Here is a 15,310-nt window from a genome sequence, read left to right as displayed (position 1 = left end):
TCATGTATGACCATTGCCTTTACATTTCTTGCCTGAAGACACAAGCATTTCAGAACTTGTTGACGTGCTGATGATGCCAGTCTCTCCCCACGGTGGTTGTGGACATTTCCTCTGCTGTGTGACCGCCAGCTCTTCCAGCACTGTGCCTGCTGCACAGGGTCTGGGCTTTGCCAAAGATCTGGCCTCTGTTGGCAGGAAAGAGAAGAGCATCTCCCATCTGTGCAGGCTGGTTCAAATTGTTTTCTCTTCCTCCCACTTTGCTCTTTGCTGCACAGGTGTCCTGTGCACAGACTGTGACTGAAAAAAATGTTTTTTGGTTTTTGGTTTTTTTTCCTTCTTGCTTTAATTTGCACTTTGTGAGTGCACCTGTTTGCACAAAACTTGAGACAGGCCCAGTTCACTCTCACCATTGAAGTGGGAGATCCAAGCAATGTCACACGCGGGCTCAGAGGAAATGGTGGTGTCAACTTGTCACGCTTTCCTGTGTAGCGGAGCAGCAGCCCACGCACAGCTGGAATTCCTTCCTGCCAACAAAAAGCTGCAGTCAGTAGGTGAAATCCACACAGTGCATCATTTGGATCTTTGAAATCAGACTCTTGGGCAACTCAAGTGCTGTGCGACCTTTTTTCATTAGGCTGCCGGACAGAGGTGCATTTTTCTTTTGTGAAAACAAACAAAGAGTCATCTGCCTTCAAAGGATTCATTGTCAAAATGCTTTCCATCTGTGCACTATTCTGCTTGTTATTTGCCTTTGTCTTCTGTCCTTGAGGGGTTAATTAAGACGTGTATCCTTCCTGGACTATTTCTTGACTGCAGAGGGGCTGAAAACACAGATTTGTTTTTATCAATGGCAATTCAGTCAGATGTCCTGAATCACTGCTGTTGGAACTGGAAGCAGCTTGGCAGACCGGCCAATATATCTCCCTCCAAATGCAAGGTTCTTCCTTGAAGGGCACTCCTTGTGTTTTAATCAATATGATATATAGGAGGTTCGATTACTTTCCTTGCTACCTCCCATTTCTCTGTTGCTCACAAATCCTAGAGATAGCTAAAAGCCTTGGGAATTGTGTGCTGTGTTTATGGTTTAGATATTCTGAGGTCTACTTCTACTTGCAGTTATTGCTGATAAAGGCACATGTATACAGATTGGTTTGAGGTTTGCTTTTAGACTCTGGCCAGGCTGGGTTGCTCTGTCACAGCATGGTTGCCAATGAGCAAAGGATTATATCCCCTGAGTTTTATCTCAAACAGTGAAGTCTGACATTTCCTGATTCCACAGAAACTCATATCAAAGTCTTATCTTACTGCTTATGGAGGTACTGGGCCAGCATCTGAATCACCTAAGTGCAAAGGCATGTGCCAGGTGTTGCATTCACTCCTGGAGCCTATCTCCTTTAAAGGGACAAAAGTAATAATAACTGAAGAGGTATGTTCCTTAAAAGGAGAGCTAAGGTGGGCTGTCATAAAGGAGAGACACTGAGATGTCAGCCAGCATAAAGACAACATCTGTGCAAAAATTTCTGCAGCTCTGCCTCCCACTCGGGAAGACCACAGGCCCTGCCTTCTGGCTCAATGAGCAACATGGCAGATAAGGGTGTTTTATCTCCATTGAAAAGATTAATGTCAAGCGTGAGGATTAGTTCTCTGCAGCGCAAAAGATTAAGATTGGATTTTGCAGGCGTTCCCATTATCGGCTTTCTCCCAGGACAATCCCCACAGGCCTGTACTACCCTCCCTGGCTCCCAGATTCAGGGAACGTCCTTCATTCATCTCTGCTTCCTTTTTGCTCCAGCCCTGCATGGAAGTGACCACTGTGCTGAGCCTGAGCCTCACGGTAAAGATGCACTGGTCCTGGAAGCTGGTGTGTGCCAGCACCCTGTCCTGCTCCAGGGGAACCACAGCAGTTCCCATTACATTCCAGCAGCTGGGCTGACTTATAAAATAATGGTGCCCATACTAATGACCCCTCACTGTGCTAAAAAGACAGAATGTATGAAGACACAGATAGCTCCAGGTCTGCCATGCCAATTTGTATTTAGTATCCCACCGAGGCCCATGCTCTGGCAATACTGCACTCCCCTGGCTGCTATGGCCTGCACTCCCTCCTGCCAGCCTGGCACAGGTGGTGAAAGCAGTGCTCAGGGTGGATGCAACTGGGGCCACTCGCTGGGTGAGCGCCCACTTAATCTGATTACTGACCAGTGACGCACTGCAGCCCATTAACCTTGTTGTGCCCGGCTCCCTGACACTTGTGGCACAAATGAAGTGTGACGTGATTAAATGAGACTGATCAGTTTTGCTCACCACTACAATGCCCACAGCTGCTGCGCTGGGGATTTACAGTGCAGGGGAAGATTTGAAGTCCATCATTTAGCTGTTACGACTGCCTTCCTCTGGCCAGAGGGATGACTGTCCTCTCCAAACATGCGTAGCTTGCTGGGGACACAGTGAGTCTTCTGGAACAGTCCCTGGCACGTCTCAGCAGGACCCCAGCTTGGAAGTCTGTCTGTGGAGCAGAGCTTGTCTTGGTGTGCACTGCACACAAAAGAGGGCACACTCACCCCAGGGAGGAAAGCGAGACTGTGAGCAATGCAACTCTATACATGTATTTGGTATTCTAATCATATTTCATTTGTGTGTGTGTGTGTGGGGGGGGGGGGGGGGGGGGGGGGGGTAGGAGGGGTGATTTGGGCCAAAATATACAGGAGAGTTTTAAAAAATGCCAAGCTATTGTTTACTGGAAAAGGCTAATAGGAAAGGAGGGAAGGAGGCAGAAAGAACGAGCCTAAAGATGAAAAGAAAATAATTACATTGGATGGGATAGGAAATCAAGGACAGTGTTTTTCCTCCCTGCTATCGGCATTTGTTTTTGCTAGTAGAGCAGTGGGATGAGGAGACTTTGTTCTTCCAACATAGTCAAAACAAATGTAACATTCTCAGCCTGACGCTGAAAATGATGGATGCCTTTGCAGAAGGCTGGACGCAGGCAGTGCAGATCTGTATCGCTGTGTTTGCTCATGTATCACTTTCTTCATTTCAGTCCACATGAAAGAATCCAGAATTCCTGCTCAGGGGTGTTGCCTGTCAAATAAATACGGTATCTGTGAATTGGAGCAGAATGCATACGGAATGAAATATATTAAATCAGCAGTATGATGTAAGTTTCACTAATTGGCTTTGTTAATCAGTAGAACTTCAGGAGCTACACAACTGTGTATGTGTGCTTGTGCGGGATAGCATGAGAGATAGCACAGATGCTGAGCTTAGAGACAGCATGCGAAGCAAAAGGCTCTCTTAGAGAACAATAACTCAGCCTTCAGCTTCTAATAATTCTAGAAAAGATTTCATGGACAGACGCTCGCTCAGGATTACCTAGCAGAAAATTACACAACTGCTGGCAAAGCAAATAACCTTCAATAAAGATGAGAAAAGCCCCTCAGCTAAGTCAGAAAACTGTTGCGAACTAATCACTTTTCTGACCTTAACTGCTCTCTAATAGCCACTGGGTAGTGTGCCTCAGGTAAATGCTTATAATAACTAAACCTTGTGAGATGAAGTGCAGGCAGGGTGTGACAGCTGTTCTCTGGCTTTTCCCTCTGCAAGCTATCAGGGTGACACTGGTTGCGATCTTGCTGCCATAGGATGGACCGGGTGGAACCAGGTGAGACTCAAGGTGCTGCTTTGGATCCCCGTTCCTCTCCAGCTGCCCTCTCAAAGCTGGTGCTCCTCGGCCTTCCTCCAAACGTGATTGCTATAGCGGCATCACACAGAGGCCTCAGTCATAAGAGCACTTCCTCAGACTGAGCACGGTGCTAACACACTGAGGAGCTGGCATCCAAAATGACAAAGAATAAAGGGAAAGCGATCACAAGGAAGTGCAAGGGTTAGCTTTTGGCTCATGAGAAGGAAAATGAATGGAATAGGATATGCTTTTGCTTAAGTAATATAACTTGTGCTGGAAAGGGATGCCAACACTCCAGTACTGCCAGGACCAAAACTTTTTGGGATAGTCCTGCAGTGCAAAATTGTTTTCCCATTCCTGGTTGAAGAATCCATTATTTTCCTGTGGATGCAGGTTAAATTTAAAGGTATCTTCTTCATTTTTAATAATTGTCTTTTTTTTTTTTTTTCCAGGTGCCTGCTTTTGCATTTCTCTGATGCTTCCTGTGGAGATATTCCTCAGTGACTCCCTGCAATGACACTCATGAAGACAGATTGTTAAATATGAATCACAGATGCTCTGAAGAATTTCCTGATATTGCTACCAAAAGGGAGGTGGAGGACGTAAGAGGTAAGGGCAAAAAATCATGTCATTATAGAAGGGTTTATTTCATTCCTACATGCTGCAAGAAATAATTTTGTTAATGTTTTGAGAGCGGCCCTTTCTAAGAAGGTTTTGAAAGCGCCTTTTGTAGGTCCTTGCACATAGGCCATGCATGTCTTGTGTGGATGACATAGAAACTCTAGCTCCTGCTTCAGATCAGGACGTACCCTGAGCATTGGTTTAACTCTTTTATTTGGGACAAGGTGGTGAGATTTACGATAACATGCCAGACAGAAGTTGGCCTGACCTAGTGATTTTAAATTGTCTGATGGTAATAGCTGCTTGTTTGTGTTCTTGTCTTGCTTCCTACCATGTGCTTTAAGGGATTTTAACAGACCTGAGTGAATTTATTAACTCCTTCCACCTTCATACAAAATAGAAAAAAATGCCTTCTTACAGTCAAATCAAATGAAGATAGGAGATTTATCGTGATGGACTGATAATATTGCCAGGATCCCTCTCACTCTTGAAAATACACTTTTACAACTTTTTTCCTCCTTTTTGAGTCTTCAACTCTTCTTGCCATAGGATTTTCCCAAGATTATTTTTCTTTTCCTGTGCTTTATAATTCTGACAGATTGTACAGGATAGGAATTGATACTTTGACGCATTCCTAAGCTGGAACTTCCATCTCGTGCACAAATCAGAGTAGGGAAGGTTGTATTTTAAATAATACCTCTTAGCTGGTTTGGGGCCAGGCTACTCTTGACTTGCCACGTCTCAGTGCAAGCTGCAGTTTAGCCATTAACAATGTCAAATTAAAAAGAACTGAGTGGCTCAAACATGAGGTGAGGGTTAACAAAGAAAAATCCTGGTTTTGTGCCATCTCAGCAGATCCAGCTGCCAGCGTTTCTAACAGCTCTGCTAGGGCCTCGCATCCTCTAATGTCTGCAGGCTCAGGGGAGCAATCCCTGTTTACATCACTAAATTTTTACAATCCAGTCCAAAGGGATTCCTATACAGTGCTCTGGTCACCCTTAAGAGGCTTCTAACAGTACTCCAAAAGAAATAAACACTCAGCAGTTAACAAATAACCCAAATCTATCAACCTAGTGGCCATGTAAATGCAGGAAAAGCACATGCTGGGTGTTTGTGCAACATTAGTGCAAGCTTGTAAGTGTAATACAAACAGAAATAAAATGAAACCATTTCATAGGCATTAGGACCAGCTTCTAAAAAATGAACCTTTTGGACTTCGGGACATTTTGTTTTCAGATGCAAATTTGTGCTGGTTTTATATGAAGTTCCAAGCCAGTGGAAGCTTCCTTTTTTTCTTATCTCAGACGTGACTCAAGCCTAAGATACACTTGTGCCATCAGGGCTGATTCAGATCTGTCTGAACTCAAGCAGAATGATTCTCAGGGATCTGAGGATGTGCTGCCAAGTGTGGGGACATACAAGGCCTTCACTGTCTGCACAACCCCTGTTGTTATATAGCAGTACTTAAAGAGGCAAGAATCATCCATCACTTCTTTCTTCTGTATTTGCTCCTAACCTGCTATAAAACCGGAACAACAGCTCCTCTAGAAATGGTGCTGTGGTCTTTCCCTGCATCCTGTACCCTCCCTCCTAAAGTCAGCTGGACAGTTTCTTACAAGATGCCTTGCCATCTATGTGTGCACTGTGAGCATGGTCTCCAAAACCTCACAAGCTGCTTTGCTTCTCTCTTAGTAAGACAGGACAGCGCATTTCATAAACATAAACTGTCCTGTTCTGCAGCACACACCTACTCCTCTTGTTTGACAGAGAAGTGGAAGTTTTTGCAGAGGGGCACCAGCCAACAGTAGGCCAGGAGGATCTCCTAGCCAGAGAGCTTCAGGAGTGACTGCAGCCACTGGAGATGCTGCTTTGGTGAGCTGTCTGCCTTGCTGATATACCCAGCAGCCTCTGGATATGAAAAGCCCTTTGTGCTTCTGGCATGTGAAACAAATACTAATGCATGTGTAGGAGAGGTCACTTTGGATTTCCATACAGACAGGTTTTCCTTTTTTTTTCTTTAATGAGATTTCAAGAGAGGGCAAGGGAAGGTGGCTGATGGAACATTATTATGTAGCCTGTAATTGCTTATATAGCTTTCTAAACTGCCTGCACTAAGAGGAGCATGATGGAAGGGAGGTGAGGAGCTGCTGCTCTCTAGAGCATGGTGGGGAAGGGCAGGGATACACGAGAGCAAGGGCTGTGGGAATAGAGAAGGGCTCTTCTGACATTGTATGTGTAATCTAATCTAGGCCATAATCATTTCCTACTGGCTCAGCATCAGTCACATCGTTAGCCTAATAGTGAAATTAGATCGTACCTGTCAGTGACATTTGCTTTCCTATCTCCCCATCTACATACTGCAGTACTTCCTGGCTCAATTCATATGGGACAAACAATCCCAGTTATGTCGATCCAGACATAGCAGAAAGCTTTTACTGAGCACTCCCTGCAGACCCAGGAAACCATCAAAGTGAGTGCAATATGCCATTGCTCTCTTGTGTAAAATAAGACCGAGTCCGTGCTATAATATGGGGTCTTATTCCCTTCCTGCCCCTCACACTGATCACAAACAACAAAGACTAAAAAGGTATGCAAAGAATATCCCATATCTAAATCCATGCTATATCTGCACCCATACTGTGTGCAGTGTGGGTGGGACAACAGGTCTGGCAGGACAGATTTGTTCAGCTGTTACTCCACTTCCTCTGCTGACAGTAGGACTGCAGGACTCAGTGCTGCTGGCCCCTGCACTGCACCTCTGGCCATACAAGCTTGTGTTATTATTTTACATGTTCAACATCCTTCAGCCAGCCCATTTCTCAGTCAGCAAGCCTCAGTCTTCAGGAGCTGTGGCGAGAAATGAGAGGTGTGCTTTCCTCAAATCAGTGTCATTAGTGCCACCACGCTGCAAGCATCAGTGTTTTCCCCCTTTTCCCATGCTCTCAAAATGACACATCATTAAGAAGTCCTTATAATGACCAGGCACTCCCTCACACTTCAGAAAATTGAAGAAGCCTGGATAAGTTCCTGCGCAGGTGCCAACTACTTGTACCCTACTTCTACCAACACTGCGCTTCCAGCCAGCTAGGCAGCCTCAGCAGTTACTGAGAACATAAAATGACCACATTCACAGTTTTTAGAATACTAGCTAGGTATAGGAACTGTAAACACTCTAGAGATGACCTTCTCCCATCACCTTGTTGCCTTGCATTTCAGAAGGGTTTAGAAGACATAAGTTGGGCTCCTTTTTCATCTCTTATCTAATCATGAAGTCCTTTTGTGGTCAAGACCATCTTTCAGGTTCTAAGGAAGCTTGTCTGATTAAGGACCTCAGGTTTCAATTCCAAAAGAATGAATTTAAGATCTGACACTCTGAAAATGCAGTTTTAGCTTAGGTCTTCTTTTCCCATGAAGGTTTCAGCATCCTGGTTATTCCATTCCATCCCAGCCTTGAATTTTTAATGGCTTCTCTGCTTCTTGCTGCGTTTCCTCTGCACTGTCTACAAAGGCATATGTGTGAGATAGCACATCACACATGCACGTAAAAAGAGGCTTTCATGATGTGTTTCTTTCATGACCTAGAGCAAAAGAGACACACTGCTTTTAAAATAGGTGTTGAACCGGAGGCATGAGTTAAACTGTCAGGCCCTCGGGTGGCATAGATAGCTGGTGTAACATTTTACTTTACCTGGGGATCTACACACATAATGTAGTTTTATGGCATTATCCTGCAGATTACACCAAATTTTTATCATCTGGACATATTGATTTGCCTTTTGTTATTTATTCGTTAAAGGCTCTTTAAGGGCAACCAGAGCGTAATTGCTATGGTCCTGCTAGAGGATGTGTATTGATCTGGGCATTCATTTATTGATTATCTACTTTGCTGCCAAGTAATCCATGCTGTTTACCTGTCTTTGCCTACTTTGGATTCTGGAAGCAGCCTGGAAATTTCACACACTGCCCATTATGTGAAGGAAAGGTACAGCTATGCTAACTGTGCGGAAGGAGCAGGAACCACATAATCATCTCGCTGTCCCACATTCAGTCTGTGATGACTTATTTTGAAATCACTTGCTGAAAATATTGCTATTAGGCAATGAATGACATTCACATCAAAGAAAGAAAATTACTTTTTTAATTAAAAGAAAAAAAGCTTGCAAACACAACAGCTTTCTAATCAGTCCCTCCAGAAAATACAAGTACTTGGAAGGTCAGGGATGGTAAAACTGAGCTGAGGGGTGGGACAAGAAGACTTCTGTCTGGCTTTATAGCTAGAACCTGTAACTATGGAACTGCCCGTTTTATATGTGTACGTATAAATATGTCAAATGGTAGTGATGCACTTGAAAGTACTTTTACTTTGCACTTGAATCTGGCAGCATGGCCTTGCTGTCCTACAGAGAAGGATTAAAAAGTAAAAAGGCGTCATTTCACTGTCATGTCTGATTTCAGACTTTGTCCTTTGTATCAGAGTAGCTGAAACTGGGAGTTTGCTTGGCTTGAGGAAGTGATGTGGAGATGCAGAATTGTCTGGACACACCAGGACAGCCGCATGCACTGTGGGTGTGAGAGTGGGAGAACTGCTCTGAAAATGTACTAGATGAAGTGTAGCATTGCTTGGAGTAAAGTGAGAAGAAGGGAAAACAGCTGTGTACTCCCTAAGTGATAGAGTTTGGTGGGGGATCCTACATTTTTAGTGTTATCAGGGAATAAATAGGTGTTATCTGGTAATGCTTGACAGTTGCCATCAGAGTGGGCAGAGCACTGAGCTAAGCCCCCTGTCCTGCCATGGAGCAGTGCTCCGTGATGTGCTGCTGCAGCCGTAGTGCTCCCTGCCATGGCTTTGGCAACAGGGGAAAGCCCCAGACTGAGTGCAGCCTGTGGTGTTAAATGTGGAGCCATTGTGCACTAGCACAGATGCAATTAATACAATCTGTGCTATGGAAGGACAGACGGCTGAAATGGAGAAGAAAAGCAGCAAAATGCTTGTGGCAGAAGAAAGAGGAGGAGAGGGGCCTTTGCTCACCCCAAGTCCCACAGTAAGTTGTGGACAGGAGGCAGAGGAGAAAGTTTGTCATGTGCTGGGGTGCTCTGCTAGAGCACCGGGGAAGTCCCTCCACATGAGCCTGAAGGAGGGCACTAGGCAGGAGATACAGAGAACAACCCTGCACAGATTGACCTAGAATGCTTTTTCCATCTCTGATTTCTGAGTCAGAAACCAAGAATGCCATTACAACCACAGCTCAGCCCAAATGAGAGCTGCACAGCAGGGGGCTCCTTGTAGAAGGGTGATAGGCAAAGAATAAAATGAAAATGAATGAGCCAGAGCTCCCGGGCCTCCTCTTTCCACTGGAAGAGAAAGCCGAGCAGCTACTGCAGAGCAAGCAGTGCTACAGTTTCTGTGCTTTTTCTACCATGAAGAGCCCACATCCAGGCAGGAGAGGAAGAAGAGGATTTAACACTTAAGCTAGCTTAATTTGTACCAGCAGAACACCCCAGGTTGGGTCTGTCATAACACACTTTTTCTGGATGCTCATTAAAACCCTTTCTGCACATAGAATACAGAATAGGCTGGCTCTGCAGAGAGCAGTCCTTGTGCCAGCCGTGCTCGCACCTCGGGCACTGTGAGCAATGGAGCTGCTGGAACCAGGGAACCAGGGCTGGTGGGGCTCTTGGAGCTTCAGGGACTCAAAGGCAGTGCACTAGTGTGCCCAGCTGCCTCCCACTTCTGGGGGCTCAGCAACCCACAGTGTTCACGGGGCAGGGAGGCTTGCCTTACTCTCTGAGCTTTGTGATAGTTCTATCTGCTTTTCTGAGAAGGCTGATGGTGGAACTGCATGTCTAGAAGCTGTTTCTGAACTTCATGATGGGTGTTGTGGTAATGCATGCCATTTTTACATGGTAAGATGTGAGAGAAGCATAGGAGTGATAGGAAGGGATCTGGATGCCTATTATGACTCCTCCTTTGAAAACTGATCCATAAATCTCTTTTCTAAAGAGAGCAAGGTAACAACAGTCAGGAGAGCTTCAAGCTTGGTGCAAAGCTAAGGATCAAAACATTGCAAAGCCATAAAGGAGATGAATCCTAATGGATAGGTAGCTATAAGCTGATATTCTGGTATGCCTGTTTAACTTGATAGATGTTAATGTTGATGACAATTTTACAAAAGTATGTTTTGGATCCACGTTTATTGTTTTGCTGCAGACTATTAAAAATGGAATTACCATTATTTTGAATTCATCAAAAAGCTGTTGCTAAGCATAGTGCCAAACTCTCTGCCTTTCTAAGCGGCAGTCGGTCATATACCAAATACTGCAACACTTCATTGCAGGTAAAGCTGCACTTGGGCTTGCAAATCCAGCAGCAAAAATCCCACATCTTTTAGAGCAGTGAAGGAAGCACCAGAAGCAATTGTGCTGATACTAATAAGCCTCCTCTGACAAGCTTGGCTCTGCTGAAAATTTCCCTTTCTAGCCTTCAGTTGTCATGCACAAAGCTACAGTGAGTGGCTTTCTCATAATGGATCTTGCCAAGACCACAGGCCAAGCACAGCTCTTCATTAGTCTGGTGTAATTTGCTGTGAAGCTAATAAAAGCAAGAAAGAAATCTTTTGGGGGGAGTATATTCCCTTGTTTGCTGGTACCCCACGTTACTATTAGGCATTCAGAATCCAACCACATTCTGAGTAACCCAGAATTTTTTGTTTATCCTTCCAGCATCTTTGTGGTGTGGGTGGCCTCGCTGAGAGCCAAAGCCTGGGCTGACACGAACGACTTCCTCAAGGCCACACAGTCTGCAGAAGAGTTGGGATCGCATCTTGCTTCCAGGTATGAAGCTGAAAATCCACCCAGGTGGCAGATTGTAGGGGGAAAACCAGAGATCTGTGGTCCTGCTCCGTTACAGATGTTCAGGCCTCTTATCTTGCTTGCTGGCTAACGGAGTCTGGGGTTTGCCAGTGTTCACACACACACTCAGAACTGCCAGCACACACAGAAACAGGCTGTACTGAGAATGCAGAGTAGACTGTAGTGATCCAATGTGGGGTTCAGCTACTCCTGACCAGCTCCTTTCATCTGATTGTACCTTCATTTTCGCAATACTTTTACCTCTTTGATCTACCTAAGTCCCTCCCTATCACTTGTATATACTCTTTGGTCTCCATCTAAAACACAGCTTTAGATGTTAGATGTTCTGAAAATGCCATTCCTGCTGCATCATGAGTCCCATATGTAGGCAGTAGCCATCTTTAGTTTACAAGGAACATGGGAGACAGCACTGTGGTTGACTCATCTTAGCAGGCTTCACAGCAGGGAGCAAAAAGTTCTTATCAGTCTTCTCTGATACGCTTTGAAGCAGCCAATTTGGTGTGCTCCACTTTCACTGGTACAGTGACTGGGGTTCTTGCTGGGTCTTTGTGTTTGCAGGGGTCAGTTTCTAATCACGTCACCCATGGGTTAACTATGAGGGGCTGAAATACCACAAATACAGGCTAAACCATCCTGTGGAATGATGTAAAATCCTTACCAAGCAATCTCCACAAGCTGCTCCAGCTTTATTAGATACTGATTGTAAGAATTCTGCCTAAACGGTATTTCTGCGCAGATGAGCTGAGCAGTTTTAGAAGCAATTTAGTGGCTTTTTACTGCTACAAACCAGCTTTAATTCTCAGCTAAAATAACATACGCACTAAGCCCTTCTCTTCAGCTATTAAATGCAGGCTGCAAGCTTTTGAGAGAGTTAAACTTTATTCTGCAAGCACGCAGATCCACTTATACGCTGCCACACGCAGGGGAATACTTTACAACCAAAAGGTACTGCTTAATTAAGAGACAGCGATTTTCCCATAAAAGCGGGATGGCTCAGGAGCTAAGGTGGCTTTCTTTGCTCTTGGTCATTCTATACTGAAAATTAACGCTCCTTAAAAGAAGGCCCGCTCCTCCTGCTGCTGCTGCAGCCCAGCGCGTTCATGCAGCGCCTCGATTGCAGTTTCCCGAACGGTGTCGGAGCTCCGACTGCCCACGATCCCTCCGCGGCGCCAGTTCCTCGCCCCGCCCGAGGGGGCGGCGGGGCCGGGCGCGACCCGCGGGCGGCGGCCTCGGCCGGGCCAGGGGCGTCCTGCGGGGCGGGGCGGCGGCGGGCACCGCCCCGGGTCCTCCCCCGCCTCCCCGCCCGCCGCCCCGGCCGCAGGCTCCTCCGTCGGGGCCGGGCCGGCGGAGCAGCCCCGAAGTTCGCGGAGCGGCCGGCGCCGAGGCCATGTGGCTGCTGTGGCTGCTGCTGGGCTCGGCGGGTGAGTGCGGGTGCGGGCCGTCCCGGGGCGCTGCCCGGCGGCGAGGGGGCGTGCTCGGAGCGGCGGGGGAGGGCGCGGGGCCTCACGTCCGCCCCCGCCTCCCGGCGGCGCCCGGCGGGCCGGGCCGGGGGGCCGCCGGCCTCCCCTTCTATCCCCTCCCCTTCGCTTCCCCACCTCCGTGGGGGCTGCTCGCGACGGGGGCGTGCGGCCATCCCGGCCTCCCCTTGGGGCGGACCCGGGCTCGGTGGGGGGGCCGGCAGGGGGGCGAGGCTGCGCCGTGCCGGGCGGCGGGCGGGGAGCTGCTGGGGAGCGGCCCGGGGCCCCGCCGAGCTGCCCCGCCTCTACTGGAGTGCTGGGTGGGCTGCGCCGCTAACGCGTTCTTCGGTAAACTTTTACACCCCCACGGTGAGCGGCTGTCAGTGTTAGCACTGCTGGCGTGCTGGGGGGTGATGCTGCAGGTGTGAGTTGGTTCTGCTGCTCTGTCCTAGTGGGCACTTGCCCAGAAAGTGTGGGTAGCTGTCTTGGTGCTGCTGCCTGCAGGGGATGCGCTCCGTGCTGATGGGACGATGACACACAGTAGCGGAGTTCGGTTTGTAAAGCACGATGTGCTTTTTTCTTTTTATTCAGGATCATTCGTTGTCGTGTAGGGCTTTTAAGTTACACAGATTCTACGATAAAACTTTGGTTCGAGGCCAGTTTTGATGGGCAGGGGGGAGGAGAGGTGCAGTGGGACCCGCAGTGTTTCAGTCACATAACTGCCAGCTGAGCATGCAGCGTGTGTAGCTGCTATGTAGTTTTGGGCCTCTTTTCCACGTTATTTCAGCAGTTCCTTATTTGGAATCCTTCAGGCAGAGCGCAGGTTTGTTTATCTGTGTTGTGATGCTTACTTCCTCCTTAAGTTCCATTATGCTACAGTAACATTGCCAACACTTCAACAAAGTGTTCCTAACAAGGCACGCGTTTCCATGTGCCGAGTGTACATGAGTGAACATGCTGGGCTTTGAGCGGGGGCTCAGTGCTGCAGGCACCCAGCTAAGCACAGTGAGCCCCCAGCCCACCCCTCACAGACCTGTTTCCCATCTGGGAGCTTTGCACGCTGAGCTCTTCCCTTCTTGCACAACAGTTCCGGTGCAGTTATTTAAGCAGTGACTCTGGCTTGCTCTGGAGCCGATGCAAAGAGCTTTCTGAAACCTTTTTTTTTTTATTGTTATTTTTAATGCATTTGTTTTCTATTTTGAACACTCACGTATCAGATCTTTGCGATTTTTGTTTAAAATGTTCCTTCCCCTGTATATTTTGGCAGCCCCGTAACCTTCCCACAGGGAGGACTGGCTTGTCTTTGCTTGGCCTTTTAGTTTTGAGAACTCCTGAAAGAATTACTTTCCTTTTGAGTTCTTTTTTTGGGTACGGATCGGAAACTTTGAAGCCCTGGGGGTCAATGTCAGCTAACAGAAAATAAACAGTGATTCAAGTCTGTGTCTAAACAGTTGTTCCTGTTGCAGAAATAGCTGTTGGCCTGGATTGCATCAGTGGGGATTTGCAAGGCAAAGTTGGATATTTTATTTACATCTCTTTTCTTAGTAGATAAAATATCACTTTTGATCCTGAAAGACCTTATCTGCATGGGAAGGGTTTTACCTATGCTGTGTGCAGGGTGAACATACACGAGGCTGACAGCTGATCAGGAGACTGTCTTATCTCCACCCATAACCTCTGCTCCCTGTATGAGAGCTCCCTGATTTCATTCCTTTCTGTTTTCCATTCCCCGCCTCATTGCAGGTCCCACTGAGCTCTCACACCTGCACACACCCAGGTATCGCTCCACTCTGCCTTGCTCTCACCTTGTTCCCAGTTCTCCTCATGGCTCCATGGCAGCTCAAGGGCTCCTGAATGCAGGTTAGGTCCTTCAGGGTTTGCACTTACCAGCTCAGTCTGTACAAACATCATCAGTTTCAGGAAGATTGCTTTTTTTTTTCTTTCTGACAACTACAGAACTTGTTCCTGTTATAGATCTGAAGTAGGTCTTAAAAATGTCGGCCTTCAACCCACTGGAGAGTCGGAGTGCATTGCGTAGCTGGGATTCCTACGTGTTGTCTCTGTAATATCACAGTCCAATGTAAAGATCGCTCTGGTGTATAAGCTATATATAATGTATGGATGTACTTCCTAAAATACACTCAGCTTGCTCAGTTTCAGGGGGAAGCTTTTTGTCTGCTCCCTCCAGTCTTTTACACTTGTGCTGTTGGGATCAAGACCTGGTTCCACAGAAAGCATAAACTTGCAGAACCGCATGTGTGCTGTCATCACAATTTGCCACTACATCTCAAAAGTCTGAGAAAAAAACAGAACATCCCCAGAACTGAGCAGGGATGGAAGCTGCTCAAAAGGTTACCGCATTAATAAACTGCATGGTGTAATGCTTGCTAGCTTAAAGCTTTGATATACTGCAAAGGGAATACCTCACATTTCCCTGTTCAGGTCTTCATTTATACTGATGTTGAGGTATTGCTTCAGTAGGGTTTCTCCGCTGAAAACCCTCATATTGTGCTTGGGAGCTGAGGAGTGCTGTTGTGTACCATTCTGCTCCACTGCTGTATAAAGAGAAGCCCTCTGCTTGGAGGCATGTCTGTCCTGTGTATACAGTGTATTTGTTTTGTATTCATGATGCAAAAAACTTCTAAACTGGGTCTGTTGCTTCAACAACCACAATTTTTCC

General features: G+C 46.8%; 1 protein-coding gene across 5 annotated transcripts in view; it reads left to right on the top strand.

The window, feature by feature from the left end:
- Positions 1-15,310, top strand: part of LDLRAD3 (low density lipoprotein receptor class A domain containing 3) — a 124,757-nt gene that overhangs the window by 14,420 nt on the left and 95,027 nt on the right. For 2 of the 5 annotated variants that reach the window (XM_085548188.1, XM_032445214.2), the window contains 3 exons: positions 3,041-3,157; positions 4,135-4,291; positions 11,024-11,134. Coding sequence is in view for 2 of the 5 variants with exons in the window: in XM_032445213.2 (XP_032301104.2) it covers positions 12,561-12,594 (34 nt within the window). In the remaining 3 variants the exon portion in view is untranslated. Of the gene's footprint in view, positions 1-3,040; positions 3,158-4,134; positions 4,292-11,023; positions 11,135-12,486; positions 12,595-12,965; positions 13,184-15,310 lie in introns of those variants that run through there. The other 3 variants (XM_032445213.2, XM_032445212.2, XM_032445217.2) reach the window with 2 other exon arrangements.

Source organism: Coturnix japonica, chromosome 5, assembly GCF_054131305.1.
Source record: "Coturnix japonica strain WE chromosome 5, WE-NBRP24, whole genome shotgun sequence".
Taxonomy (NCBI): Eukaryota; Metazoa; Chordata; class Aves; order Galliformes; family Phasianidae; genus Coturnix; species Coturnix japonica.
This window is presented reverse-complemented; position numbering and strand designations above follow the sequence as displayed.